General features: G+C 47.7%; 1 protein-coding gene across 5 annotated transcripts; it reads left to right on the top strand.

The window, feature by feature from the left end:
• The first annotated feature begins 1,095 nt into the window (after positions 1-1,095).
• Positions 1,096-9,837, top strand: LOC147346569 (HLA class II histocompatibility antigen, DO alpha chain-like). 5 transcript variants are annotated; one of them, XM_086371103.1, is made up of 6 exons: positions 1,117-1,291; positions 5,580-5,633; positions 5,747-5,828; positions 6,239-6,520; positions 6,616-6,751; positions 6,939-9,837. In XM_086371103.1, exons 2-6 carry the CDS (start codon positions 5,598-5,600, stop codon positions 6,940-6,942), a joined length of 540 nt encoding a protein of 179 aa, XP_086227229.1. In that variant the 5' UTR covers positions 1,117-1,291; positions 5,580-5,597; the 3' UTR covers positions 6,943-9,837. The 5 variants fall into 5 exon arrangements, with proteins under 5 accessions (XP_086227227.1, XP_086227229.1, XP_086227231.1 ...); XM_086371101.1 differs by having other exon boundaries at positions 1,096-1,291; positions 5,580-5,828; XM_086371105.1 differs by having other exon boundaries at positions 1,128-1,291; positions 5,580-5,828; positions 6,616-6,777; positions 6,939-7,237.
• Positions 9,838-13,012: the final 3,175 nt, after the last annotated feature.

Here is a 13,012-nt window from a genome sequence, read left to right as displayed (position 1 = left end):
GTGTATCCAACAAGTGTCAGACTTTATTTTTTGGGGCTCCAAAATCACTGCAGATGGTGATTGCAGCCATGAAATTAAAAGATGTTTACTCCTTGGAAGGAAAGTTATGACCAACCTAGATAGCATATTCAAAAGCAGAGACATTACTTTGCCAACAAAGGTCCATCTAGTCAAGGCTATGGTTTTTCCAGTGGTCATGTATGGATGTGAGAGTTGGACTATGAAGAAAGCTGACTGCCGAAGAATTGATGCTTTTGAACTGTGGTGTTGGAGAAGACTCTTGAGAGTCCCATGGACTGCAAGGAGATCCAACCAGTCCATTCTGAAGGAGATCAGCCCTGGGATTTCTTTGGAAGGAATGATGCTAAAGCTGAAACTCCAGTACTCTGGCCACCTGATGCGAAGAATTGACTCATTGGAAAAGACCCTGATGCTGGGAGGGATTGGGGGCAGGAGAAAAAGGGGATGACAGAGGATGAGATGGCTGGATGGCATCACCAACTCGATGGACGTGGGATTGGGTGAACTCCGGGAGTTGGTGATTGACAGGGAGGCCTGGTGTGCTGCAATTCATGGGGTCGAAAAGAGTCAGACACGACTGAGCGACTGAACTGACCTGAACTGATTCAACGTTTCCCTTTTAAAATTTCTATGTAATTTTTTTTCTTGGCTGTGCTGGAAAAAAAGATTTTGTGGGATCTTAGTTCCCCCGCCAGGGATCGGACCCACGTCCCCTACAGTGGGAGTTTGGAGTCCTAACCACTGGATCGCCAAAGAACCCCCATATTTATTCTATTTTTCAACTCCAAATTGGTCCACAAAGACTTCCAAGATAAGTAGGAGCCCCTACCCCACGGATCAAAGAGGATTTGCGCTTCAATGGCCTTTTCTCTGCCTTCAAAGGGTCCCCCTTGGAGGATGTAGGAACCCTGGGTCTAAGGCCCTCCCACCCCTCCTGACTTTCCTGTGGACAAGCCTCCCTGGGGCACCTGGGCCCACTGACCTCTTCCATCTTCTCATCCAGGCGCTTTCCTTCGCATCTTCCCCCAGCAACAGCTACCCCAACTGAGAGAATTTCTCTGATTGGCTGAACACAGCAGGGGGCTCCCCACCCCCACCCCAGAATCTGTTTGCTTCCTCTTTACCTCCACCTTCTTCCTTTACCCCCAACACCAAGCGGGACTTATTTGGTTAAAGCACCAGAGGGCAATGGTCCTCAGGGGGAGGCTGGTCCTGGGACTGCACACCTTGATGACCCTCCTGAGCCTCCAGGAAGTTGGGGCCATCAAGGGTGAGTGCTGAGGGCGCTGGGCGAGGAGAGGAGATTACGGGCGTGGGGTTACCCTTGCGATGATACAGAGTGTGAGCGGTTCCTCTCCGCTGGTTTACGGCAACTTCCGTTGCCAAGAGACTCCCCATCCCTCTCACCTCGATCAGGTCTGTCCTGGACCTAAAATACAGGCTCAGCCTGGCCACACTAGCCATGTTCTGGTGCCTCCTATTCCTCCTTCCTTCCTTTCGTTTTTTAGATTTTTTTTTTTTAACTGTGGACCATTTTTAGAGTCTCCATCGAATTTGTTACAACATTGCTTCTGTTTTATGTTTTGGTTTTTTGGACGTGCGGCATTGTAGGATCTTAGCTACCCTCTGGCCAGGGATCGAACGTGTAACCCCTGCACTGAAAGGTGAAGCCTTAACCACTGGACCACCAAGAAAGTCCCCTTCCCCCCTCTCTGAGACCCAAACCTCCATCTTGCTGCCCAGCATCCTGATTTTTTAAAACAACTTTTATGTATTTATCTACTTGTGGCTGCTCTGGGTCTTCACTGCTGTGCATAGGCTTTCTCTAGCTGCAGCAAGCCAGGCTGCTCTCTAGTTGCAGTGTCTCGGCTTCCCTTACTGTGGAGCACAGGCTCGAGGGGGCCAGGGCTCGGTAGCTGCAGTGCACCAGCTTAGCTGCTCCATGGCATGTGGAATTTCCCCAGACCAGGGATCAAACCCGTGTCCCCTGCATTGGCAGGTGGATTTTTATCCACTGTACAACCAAGGAACTCCATCTTTTTTTTTAATTTATATTTTAAAATTTTGTGGCCAAGATGCACAGCATGTGTGATCTTAGTTCCCTGCCCAAGGATCAAACCCGCCTCCCCTGCATTGGAAGCATGGAGTCTTAACCACTGGACTGCCAAGGAAGTCCCAGCATCCTGATTTCTGCAGAACTTCCTGGTTTGAAATGTGCCCATTCACCTCCAGCTCTAGTACCATATTTTTTACCAGGTCAATAGAGAGTTGTTTATGTCTTTATCCTGCTCTGTTCACGAGCTCCTTGTCTGCAGGGCCCACAGCTGTTTTGTCTATATTCCTGGGGCCTGTATCGTGCTGCCCACATGGTGATTTCTCATGACTGCTCTGCAATTAATTTCATAGGATTATCAAGCCATCTTATCCACCGTCACCTAAACCCTAATTTCTGGAAAGCTGAGCCTCATTCATGTCAAGAGACACATTTAATCATAATGCTCTGAGCAGAAGAGATGGGACATGAACTTTGAACTTTGAATTCCTTTTCTATTGCTCTCTGCAATACCTTGGGCTGCCTTTTTCTACCCTTCTTAATTCTTACTCCTACAGCCATCTTCTGTTTTCCTTCACACCCACTTAAACTGCATTTCTGTGCCCACGGATGCTTTTTTTTTTTGCCTTTGTTTTAAAAATTGAAGGATAATTCAGTTCAGTTCAGTTGCTCAGTTGAAGGATAATTGCTTTGCAGAATTTTGTGGTTTTCTGTCATACATCAACAAGAATCAGCCATGGGTACACACCCATGTCCCCTCCCTTCCAAAACTCCCCCCCATCTCCCTCCCCACCCCACCCTTCTAGATTGTCACAGGGCCCCTGTTTGAGTTCCCTGAGTCATACAGCAAATTCCCACTGGCCGTGTATTTCACATATGCAATTGTAAGTTTCCATGTTACTCTCTCCATGCATCTCACCCTCTCCCTCCTCCCCTCCCCCCTTGTCCATAGGTCTGCTCTCTATGTCTGTTTCTCCATTGCTGCCCTGAAAATAAAGTTACAAGTACCGTCTTTTTAGATTCCATATATATGTGTCATATACAATATTTATATTTCTCTTTCTGACTTACTTCACTCCATATAAGAGGCTCTAGGTTCGTCCACCTCTTTAGAACTGACTCAAATCTGTCCCTGTTTATGGCTGAGTAATATTCCATTGTGTATATGTACCACAACTTCTTTATCCATTCATCTGTCAATGGGCATCTAGGTCGTATCCACGTTCTAGCTATTGTAAATAGTGCTGCAATGAACAATGGGATACATGTGTCTTTTTCAGTTTCGGTTTCCTCAGGGTATATGCCTAGGAGTGGGATTGCTGGGTCATATGGTGGTTTTATTCCTAGCTTTTTAAGGAGTCTCCATACTGTCTTCCATACTGGCTGTATCAGTTTACATTCCCACCAACAGTGCACGAGCGTTCCCTTTTCTCCACACCCTCTCCAGCATTTATTGTTTGTAGACTTTTTGATGGATGGGCATTCTGACTGGTGTGAGGTGGTATCTCATTGTAGTTTTGATTTGCATTTCTCCAATAATGAGTGATGTTGAGCATCTTTTCATGTGTTTGTTAGCCATCTGTATGTCTTTGGGGAAATGTCTGTTTAGGTCTTTTTTCCCACTTTTTGATTGGGTTGTTTGTTGTTCTGGTATTGAGTTGTATGAGCTGCTTGTGTATTTTGGAAATTAATTCTTTGTCAGTTGTTTCCCTTGCTATTATTTTCTCCCATCTGAGGGTTGTCTTTTCGCCTTGTTTGTAGTTTCCTTTGCTGTGTGAAAGCTTTTATGTTTAATTAGGTCCCACTTGTTTATTTTTATTTCCATTACTCTAGGAGGTAGGTCATAGAAGATCTTGCTTTGATTTATGTCATCAAGTGTTGTGCCTATGTTTTCCTCTAAGAGTTTTATAGCTTCTGGTCTTACATTTAGGCTTTTAATCTATTTTGAGTTTCTCTTTGTGTATGGCATTAGGAAGTGTTCTAATTTCATTCTTTTGCATATAGCTGTCCAGTTTTCCCAGCACCACTTATTGAAGAGGCTATCTTTGCCCCATTGTATATTCTTGCCTCCTTTGTCAAAAATAAGGTACCCATAGGTCCGTGGGTTTATTTCTGGGCTTTCTGTCTTGTTCCATTGGTTGATATTTCTGTTTTTGTGCCAGTACCACACTGTCTTGATGACTGTAGCTTTGTAGTATAGTCTGAAGTCAGAAAGATTGATTCCACCAACTCCGTTCTTCTTTCTCAAGAGTACTTTGGCTATTTGGGGTCTTTTGTGTCTGTATACAAATTTTTATATTTCTTTTTGTTCTGGTTCTGTGAAAAATGCCATTGGTAATTTGATAGGCATTGGATTTAATCTGTAGATTGCAATTGGTAGTATAGTCATTTTCACAGTATTGATTCTTCCTACCCAGGAACATGGAGTATCTCTCCATCTGTTTATGGCATCTTTGATTTCTTTCATCAGTGTCTTATAATTTTCCATATACAGTTCTTTTGTCTCCTTAGGTAGGTTTATTCCTAGATATTTTGTTCTTTTTGTTGCAGTGGCGAATGGGATTGATTCCTTAATTTCTCTTTCTGATTTTTTCACTGTTAGTATAAAGAAATGCAAGTGATTTCTGTGTATTGACCTTGTATCCCATGACTTTACTGAATTCACTGATTAGCTCTAATAGTTTCTTTTGGGTTTTCTATGTATAGTATCATGTCATCTGCAAACAGTGAGAGTTTTACTTCTTTTCCTATCTGGATTCCTTTTATGTATTTTTCTTCTCCGATTGCTGTAGCTAGGACTTCCAAAACTATGTTGAATAATAGTGGTGAGAGTGGACACCCTCACATTGTTCCTGATCTTAGAGGGAATGCTTTTAGTTTTTCACCATTGAGAATAATGTTTGCTGTGGGCTTATCATATACGGCCTTTACTATGTTGAGGTAGGTTCCTTCCTTGCCCATTTTTTGAAGCTTTTTTTTTTTTTTTATCATAAATGGGTCCTGAATTTTGTCAAAGGCTTTTTCTGCATTTATTGAGATGATCATATGGGTTTTATCTTTCAGTTTGTTAATATGGTGCATCACGCTGATTGATTTGCGTATATTGAAGAATCCTTGCATGCCATGGGTGCTCTTAACCTCAGTTAGTTTCTCCTCGTCCCACCCCTACTCTTCTCGTCTCACGCACAGGACCCCACTGGACCGGTGATCAGAGTCAAGATTTAACTCTAGGGTCACAAGCCTGAGCTTAGGTGGTCTCTCTTCTTCCAGCGCAGTGTGCTGGGCCAAACCCTTGCCTCTGTGCTGGCCAGCCCCTCCATCCTCTCCCTTCCAACCCTCAGCAACTCCTCTGCTCTCTAGGGACCAACTCAGTGTTAGAACAGGGCTCTTCCCCCACGCAGAACCCAGGATGCGGCATAGCTCAGAGACTCAACCCATCACACCTGATGGATGAGAGCTGATACCTTTTCTTTTCTCCCCCTGACCCTGAACTCACCCAACACAGCTGACCACATGGGCTCCTATGGACCAGCCTTCTACCAGTCCTATGATGGTGCAGGTCAGTTCACGTATGATTTTGATGGAGAACAGCTGTTCTCTGTGGATCTGAAGAAGAGGGAGGCTGTGTGGCGTCTGCCTGAATTTGGCAACTTCGCCTACTTTGACCCGCAGAGCGGGCTGGTCAGTATCGCAATGATCAAAGCGCATCTGGAGGACTTGGTGAAGCGCTCCAACGGCACCAGAGCCCCCAACGGTACCAGGCCCTTCCCCTGCCCACCCCCAGGCCCCCAGCAAGCAGAGGAGGTCCAGAGAAGCCTCTGCCCCACCCCTCAGGCCTCTGTTGGCTCCCTGGCCCCACTCTCAAAATCTGAGACTTGTACTCAACCCTTTTCTTTCCCAGGAGGTTCTAGATCTCCTCAGATTCCTTCAGCAGCCTCTTCCTGTAGGAATGACCCCTCCTGCCTGGCAGATACGGCACCCCCTGGGCACCCCCTGGCCCTTCAGTCTCTTGTCCCTCTGTTCCCCGCTTCTGCCCTGGTGTCACCAGCCCAGAGCATCCACTGCTCTCAGAAGGCTGATACCAGGAAGCACCCCTCAGTCCACCCCTGACGAGGCCCCAGCTGGAGGCTGCTCCTGTGGGATTCAAGGCCTGCTTCTTCCTAGTGTCCCCCAGAGTGGCCGTGCTGCCCAAGTCTCTCGTGCAGCTGGGCGAGCCCAATGTCCTCATCTGCATCGTGGACAAAATCTTCCCCCCGGTCATCAACATCACCTGGCTGCGCAATGGCCATCCCGTCACCCAGGGCGTGACCCAGAGCAGCTTCTACGCGCAGCCTGACCACTCATTCCGGAAGTTCCACTACCTGACCTTTGTGCCCTTGGCGGACGACTTCTACGACTGCAAGGTGGAGCACTGGGGCCTGGACCAGCCGCTCTTTCAGCACTGGGGTACGGAGCCCCCTCCCCGCTACCCACCTCAGACCTGTGCATCCTTCACCCTGAACCCCTTTGCAGGACCCCCTGACCCTCCCTTTCTCTCCCAGAGCCCCAGGTGCCCACCGCGCTGCCTGACACCACAGGGACTCTGGTCTGTGCCCTCGGCCTGGTCCTTGGCTTAGGGGGCTTCCTCGGGGGCATCACCCTCATCATCACGGGCACGTGCCTGTCCAGCACCCCCAGGTGCTCCGGGGGTCTGGGGGAGGAAGGTGGGGACCTACACAGGATGGGGGTGGAGGACGAGAGATTCCGGGAGGGGAGCAGGGACAAGCAGAGGGGAGGCGAGGGGGTCAGGTTGGAGGGAGGTGGACAGAGAAAGGACCCAGAATTGTGAGCTTGAACCTTGACCATGTGGGTTTTGCTACTTTAGGTGATGGCCCTTCTGAGAGAAGCAAGTGTGAGACACCATTCAGCTTCCTGGCAAGTTTCTGACGGCCCTTGCCTGCTCAGTTCGACTCCACCAAGTTCATCATGCTGACTTTGAATGGGATCAACCCTTGTCCTATAGGTCTCCTCCTTTTTGGCCCCCATACGCATGGCAGGGACTTGTGGGGAACCAATGCGTTCCTTTTCTCAGCTCCAACACACACACATGTGCACACACAGACACACACACACACAGTTTATTGGTCTACCCAAAGCCCTGGCCAGCAGCAGTAAAATTTTAAACAATGTTTGCACAGTGTTCATCTTCCCAGGCCTTAGCCAATTCTCTAAGGGTGTAAGGGACATTAGGGGAACTCCCAGGTGGCTCAGTGGGTAAAGACTCTGCCTGCTCTGCAGGAGATACGGGTTTGGTCCCTGGATCGGGAAGATCCCCTGGAGAAGGGCATGGCAACCCACTTCAGTATTCTTGCCTGGAGAACCCCATGGACAGAGGAGCCTGGTGGGCTACAGTCTGTGGGGTCCCAAACAGTTGGATATGACTGAAGGGACTAAGCATGCATGCAAAGGACTCTAGGGTCTGGAAGAGGGGATTTCTGGTGATGGCCATTGAGCATGACGTGCTACTGGGGACTGGCATTCATTCATGGGCCAATCTAGCTATGTCTTGCTTCATTTGACTCATCAGCGTGGGCCCCCTTGTGTGTCACTTGTGAACGGACCATTTCACATAGACGTCATGAAATTTATATCCTGAATTCAGATTTGCCCCCAAAGGGATGCAGAGTATTCTGTTCATTGCAACTCCCCCAACCGATGACAGTTTTGAAGGACACCAGGCAAGGGAACATTCATGGAAACTTCACTCTTACTCAGATTGACCGTCATGAAGAGGCCAATGGTATCCAGCTGTGACCTAGATGCCATCTCCTTTTCCTGCATTCGCTAGCATTCCATGCAGGACAAAGAGAGGCCAAGGCTTGGGTAGGATGCGCACATTCTCCGTCTGAGGTCCATCACATCAGGTAGGAGGGTAGAGAGTAGTGATCTACTACTTCTCAAGATATCTGTGAGAAGGGAGGTCTAGAAGATATCTCTCTGAATCCTCTTTAAATCTGTGGCCTAGGGCTTCCCAGGTGGTGCTAGTGATAAAGAACGTGCCTGCCTAACGCAGGAGACATAAGAAACGCAGTTTCAGTTGCTGGCTCCGGAAGATCCCCTGGAGGAGGTCATGGCGACCCACTTCAGTGTTCTTGCCTGGAGAATCCCATGGACAGAGGGGCTTGGCAGGCTACGGTCCATAGGGTCACAAAGAGTCGAACATGACTGAAGTGACACCACGCACGAAGAAGGTTTTAGTTTACTGTGAACAAAATCTAAAGTACACCCAAAGCAATAACCAGCTCTACAAAGTAGTTTATGAAGTGAAGTGAAAGTTGCTCCATTGTATCCATCTCTTTGCCACCCCAGGGACTATACAATCCATGGAATTCTCCAGGCCAGAATACTGGAGTGGGTAGCCTTTCCCTTCTTCAGGGGGTCTTCCCAACCCAGGGATCGAACCAGGGTCTCCTGCATTGCAGGCAGATTCTTTACCAACTGAGCTATTATATCAGGTACCAAATGAGTGGTACAGACTGGTGGTTTTCAAACTGAATACACAGAAGAATCACTTGGGAGCCTTTTGATGAGTACAGGCTACTCCCAGATCTACTGAATGAGTATCTCTGGGGTGGAGAGAGTGGTGACAGGGACTCTGTAATTTTTAACACGCTCCAGATGGTGCTGATGAAGTCGTTCTGGCCCCAGGCTGGGGTCTGGGGATGGAGACTGGCTGGTGCCATCGGAGGTCGTCAGAAGAGTGGATCCCTGAGGTCTGAGTGATTTGGGAAGACTTTCTGGAAAACCTGGGCCGTTTAGGGCGTAGAAGTTGAGCAAGGGACTTCCCTGGTGGTCTCGTGGTTAAGACTCTGCCCTTCCAACACAGGGGATGTGGGTTTGATCCCTGGTTGGGGAACTAAGCTCTCACATGCCAGGTGACACAGCCCCCGCCCCCAATAAAGAAGAAGCTGAGCGTAATACAGGTATGTAGGGGCAAGAAAGGGTTTGGAATTGTGAGCGTTTTGTCCTGGAAAAGAAAGAAACCAAGAGATTATGGGCACTCCGTGGGCTTCCCGGAAGAGAGTGAGGTGGGGAGTCACAGACCAGAAGAGGACTTGGGTGGGAGTGAGGGAGGGCTGTCCTAGGCGTGATTTTTGTTTGCCAGTCAGTCACGGAAACGCTATTAGAATAATCACAGACACAAGAGAGGGTGTTTACAATAAAGATGCTGGAGTGGTACCCAGAACCCAAGGGTGGGTTTGAGTCAGGCGCACAGGGAGCAGAACTCAGAGCTGAAGCGCCAGCAGAGCCCAGCGCCCAGCCCTCTCTGGGCCGCAGACGCCCTGCTCTCTAGGTCCCTGAGCGCGTCAGCCGTGTTCTCTCTGTGTGGACTGACTGTCCTGTTCAGCCGACCTGCCGATCTTGTGGGTCTTGTGTGTGTGTGTCACCTCAGCTCTAGCCACCCACGGAGACCGTGTCTCTCAGCCACAATTTAAAGTTTTTGAAAAAACAAACGATTGCCCAAGCTTAGGGAAAGTGTCCACCCCGGCCCACGGGGATCAGATCCCACGGTACAAACGTGATGGCCGGCGCCCACCTCTGAGGTGAGGAGTCGGGTTGTCCTCAGAGAAAGAAGAGGGTCTTGGAAGACACCATGAGAGATGTCTGGCTCCATCGCGCCCTCATCTCTGTTGATCTTTTACTTAAAAGTTAACTTGATGCATCCTTGGAAAAGTGTTTCCCTGATCTCTGTCCTAATGTTTAATAAAGTTGTTAAAATTGTCCTCTTTTGAACAGACAGGGGGCAGGTGGTTGGGGGAGGATGGAATGGGAGACTCGGGTCAGCAGATGTAAGCTTTTATATATGGCACAAGGAGCAATACTCAATTTTTGTTGTTGCTCAGTCGCTTAGTCGTGTCCGACTCTTTGCGACCCCATGGACTGCAGCACACCAGGCTTTCCCATCCATCACCATCTCCCAGAGTTTGCTCAAACTCTTGTCCATTGAGTCGGTGATGCCATCCAACCAGCTCATCCTCTGTCGTCCCCTTTTCCTCCTGCTCTCAATCTTCCCCAGCACCAGGGTCTTTTCAAATGAGTCAGCTCTTCGCATCATGTGGCCAAAGTATTGGAGCTTCAGCTTCAGCATCAGTCCTTCCAATGAATGTTCAGGGTTGATTGCCTTTAGGATGGACTGGTTTGATCTCCTTGCTGTTCTAGGGATTCTCAAGAGTCCCTATCCTGTGACAAACTATAGTGGAAAAGAATATGTAAAAGTGTGTGTGTGTGTGTAGCTGAAGCACTTAGCTGTGCAGCAGTAGTTAAAGATACATAGTAAATCAACTGTACTTAAATTTTTTGTGCCTCATTTTTTGACCAGAAGTGTGCTTTTCTTCACTATGCCTATATTACCCAGAAGTCACCAGAAGCAATTTGGAAGGAATATGGAGCAATTCCAAATCTTTTAGGTTTATGTATTTGGCCTCACGCTCACATTATTTTCTTCTAGTCTCAAAGTCTTTCTCTTCGGGTCCCTTAAAAAAAAATATTGTTATGCATTTTTGATCTGACTTCTTTCAGTCTCTTTTAGAGTAGATAGTCAACTTCTTTTCTGTATTTTCAAATTCTACCCCCTTTCCAGGGTTCCCCTCCATACATAATAAAAATACCATCGCTTTCATATATTGAGAACAGGAAGCCTCCTCTCTGCCCTGTAACCCCCAGCCCACCCTGCAAGCTCCTCCCAGCCACTCTCTCTGAAGGAGACTTCTACATCAGCTGCCTCCACATCTCCTTTTCTGATGGATTTTCTTTCTTAAAATTTTAATTTTTAACAAAGTAAGTTTATCCACATAGTTTAGAGAGTCCAATAGTTCTGCCAGATTTGCTTAAAAAAGTTTTAGTCACTGCCTCCCTTCTGATCCTGTCCTTCCCCCCAGAGTTGATTAGTGAAAGTGAGAGTCACTCAGTCGTGTCCAACTCTTTTTGACCCCATGGACTACACAGTCCAAGGAATTCTCCAGGCCAGAATACTGGAGTGGGTAGCCGTTCCCTTCTCCAGGGGATCTTCCCAACCCAGGGATCAAACCCAGGTCTCCCGCATTGCAGGTGGATTCTTTACCAGCTGAGCCACAAGGGAAGCCCAAGAATACTGGAGTGGGTAGCCTATCCCTTCTCCAGCGGATCTTCCCAACCCAGGAATCAAACCGGGGTCTCCTGCATTGCAGGCGGATTCTTTACCAACTGAGCTATGAGGGAAGCCCAGAGTTGAAAACTTTCAACTTAAAAATTTTTTTTCTTTACTTATTTATTTATTTGGCTGCATCGGATCTCAGATGTGGTGTGCAGGCTCAGTAGCAGTGGCCTGTGGGCTCAGTGACTGCCTTGTGGAATGTGGGATATTAGTTCCCCAACCAGGGATCCAACTTGCGTTCCCCACACTGAAAGGAGATTCTCAACCACTGGACCACCTGGGAAGTCCTTTCCAATGTTTTTAACTAATTCTGTTGGTGCTGACCTTCTGTCTGTAAATAGCACGTTTGTTTAACTCCATCTTGATTTTTCAGCTTTAGGCCTTTTCTCTTTACTCCTCGCTATGGAAGAAGAAGACTTAATTTTTTTTTTCATCTTCACACCACACACATGCACCTCTTCCTTTAATATAGTTATATTGTAACTTTTCACCAGGTTGGTGTTCAGTGTTTATGTTATTAATTTGTAAAGGCTGTTCACAGCCAAACGTCCTTTCTTATACAGCTTTTTGTTTTCCCTAGGATAAATAATTGCCTTACTTTCTCTTTGCTTGGTTCTCTTGGTACCTAGCATTAGTGAACTGCAAGTTTCACTAATACAACCAGCTGTTTCAGGTTTTCTGTCCATTTTATTGTCAGATAAAACTTCCAGAACCGCCCCTGATCCACGCTTTCGCTGATGAGGGCCCCCGGTTCAATCCTTGTCCACAGAACTAAGATCCTGCAAGGCGTGGCAAAGAAAAACAAAAATCCACCCCCCAAAAAACACCTCCAAGAATCTTCTGTTGGCTTCAGTCTTAACTAATGTCTTCAGTGAGACAGCTGTCATCCGGGGAACACCCTTTACCATCCTTGTCAGGATTTACCATCCTTGTCTTTTGGGTTGGACCTTGACTTCCCTGGTGGCTCAGACTGTAAAGAATCTGCCTGCAATGCAGGAGACCCAGGTTTGAAGATCCCTGGAGAAAGAAATGGCTACACTCCAGTATTCTTGCCTGGAGAATTCCATGGACAGAGGAGCCTGGCAGCCTATAGTCTATGAGGTCGCAGAGTCTGACACGACTGAGCGACGAACACTTGCGTTTTCTGTTTCTTATATCCAGCTAGCAGAATGACCGTGTTTAGAAATGACTGCAGAGATGTCACTTCTGCCAACCATTCATGCAGATCCCCTCGTTCAGACTTTCTTTCTCACTTAGACTCTCAATTCCTTCCTGGCTAAGGTTCTCCAACCTCACCTCTTTTTTTTCATGACGCTACAGCCACACTCTCTTGCCTTAGAATCCTCCTGCCTGTGACCTTAACATCAATGCTTCCAACTTGCCATCCATTCATAAGTCCTGGGGTAAAAATTCAGAGTCTTCCCTGATGAGCTTTGCTGAATAAACCACCCGTTTACCCCTTCTCGATCACGTGACTTGTTTCTGTCCGTGGACAGACATTTCTCGTAGCATGCAGCCTCTCCTCTCAGGCTTCCTTTCCTCTTCTGAGTGGCCAGGCCACTCAGGAGCTGCCACTTCCTCCCCCCTCTCCTCCCCTCCCCTCGTCTCTGGCCATTGCCACTAATTCTGTGATTTGACTGTGTCTTGTGGTTTGATTCCAACTCCAATGGAGGCTCCGAATTTGAGTCAACTTCCTCTTCACAAGAGAAGACCCCCTGGCATTTCTGCCCCCTGGAAACTTTCTGCTGCCTCGCCCCTGGATCCTC

The sequence above is a fragment of the Bos grunniens genome, chromosome 23, assembly GCF_055505025.1.
Source record: "Bos grunniens cultivar Pamir isolate PY7600 chromosome 23, Bosgru_T2T1.0, whole genome shotgun sequence".
NCBI classification, from domain to species: Eukaryota; Metazoa; Chordata; class Mammalia; order Artiodactyla; family Bovidae; genus Bos; species Bos grunniens.
The sequence above is the reverse complement of the archived record's forward strand: the minus strand, read 5'-3'. Positions and strand labels throughout refer to the sequence as shown.

Coding starts and splice junctions, on each gene's coding strand:
- LOC147346569 (XM_086371105.1), top strand. CDS start 1,210: ATGGTCCTCAGGGGGAGGCTGGTCCTGGGACTGCACACCTTGATGACC. Junction 1,292..5,579: donor GGAAGTTGGGGCCATCAAGG/GTGAGTGCTGAG, acceptor CACCCAACACAG/CTGACCACATGGGCTCCTAT. Junction 6,778..6,938: donor CGGGGGTCTGGGGGAGGAAG/GTGGGGACCTAC, acceptor TTGCTACTTTAG/GTGATGGCCCTTCTGAGAGA.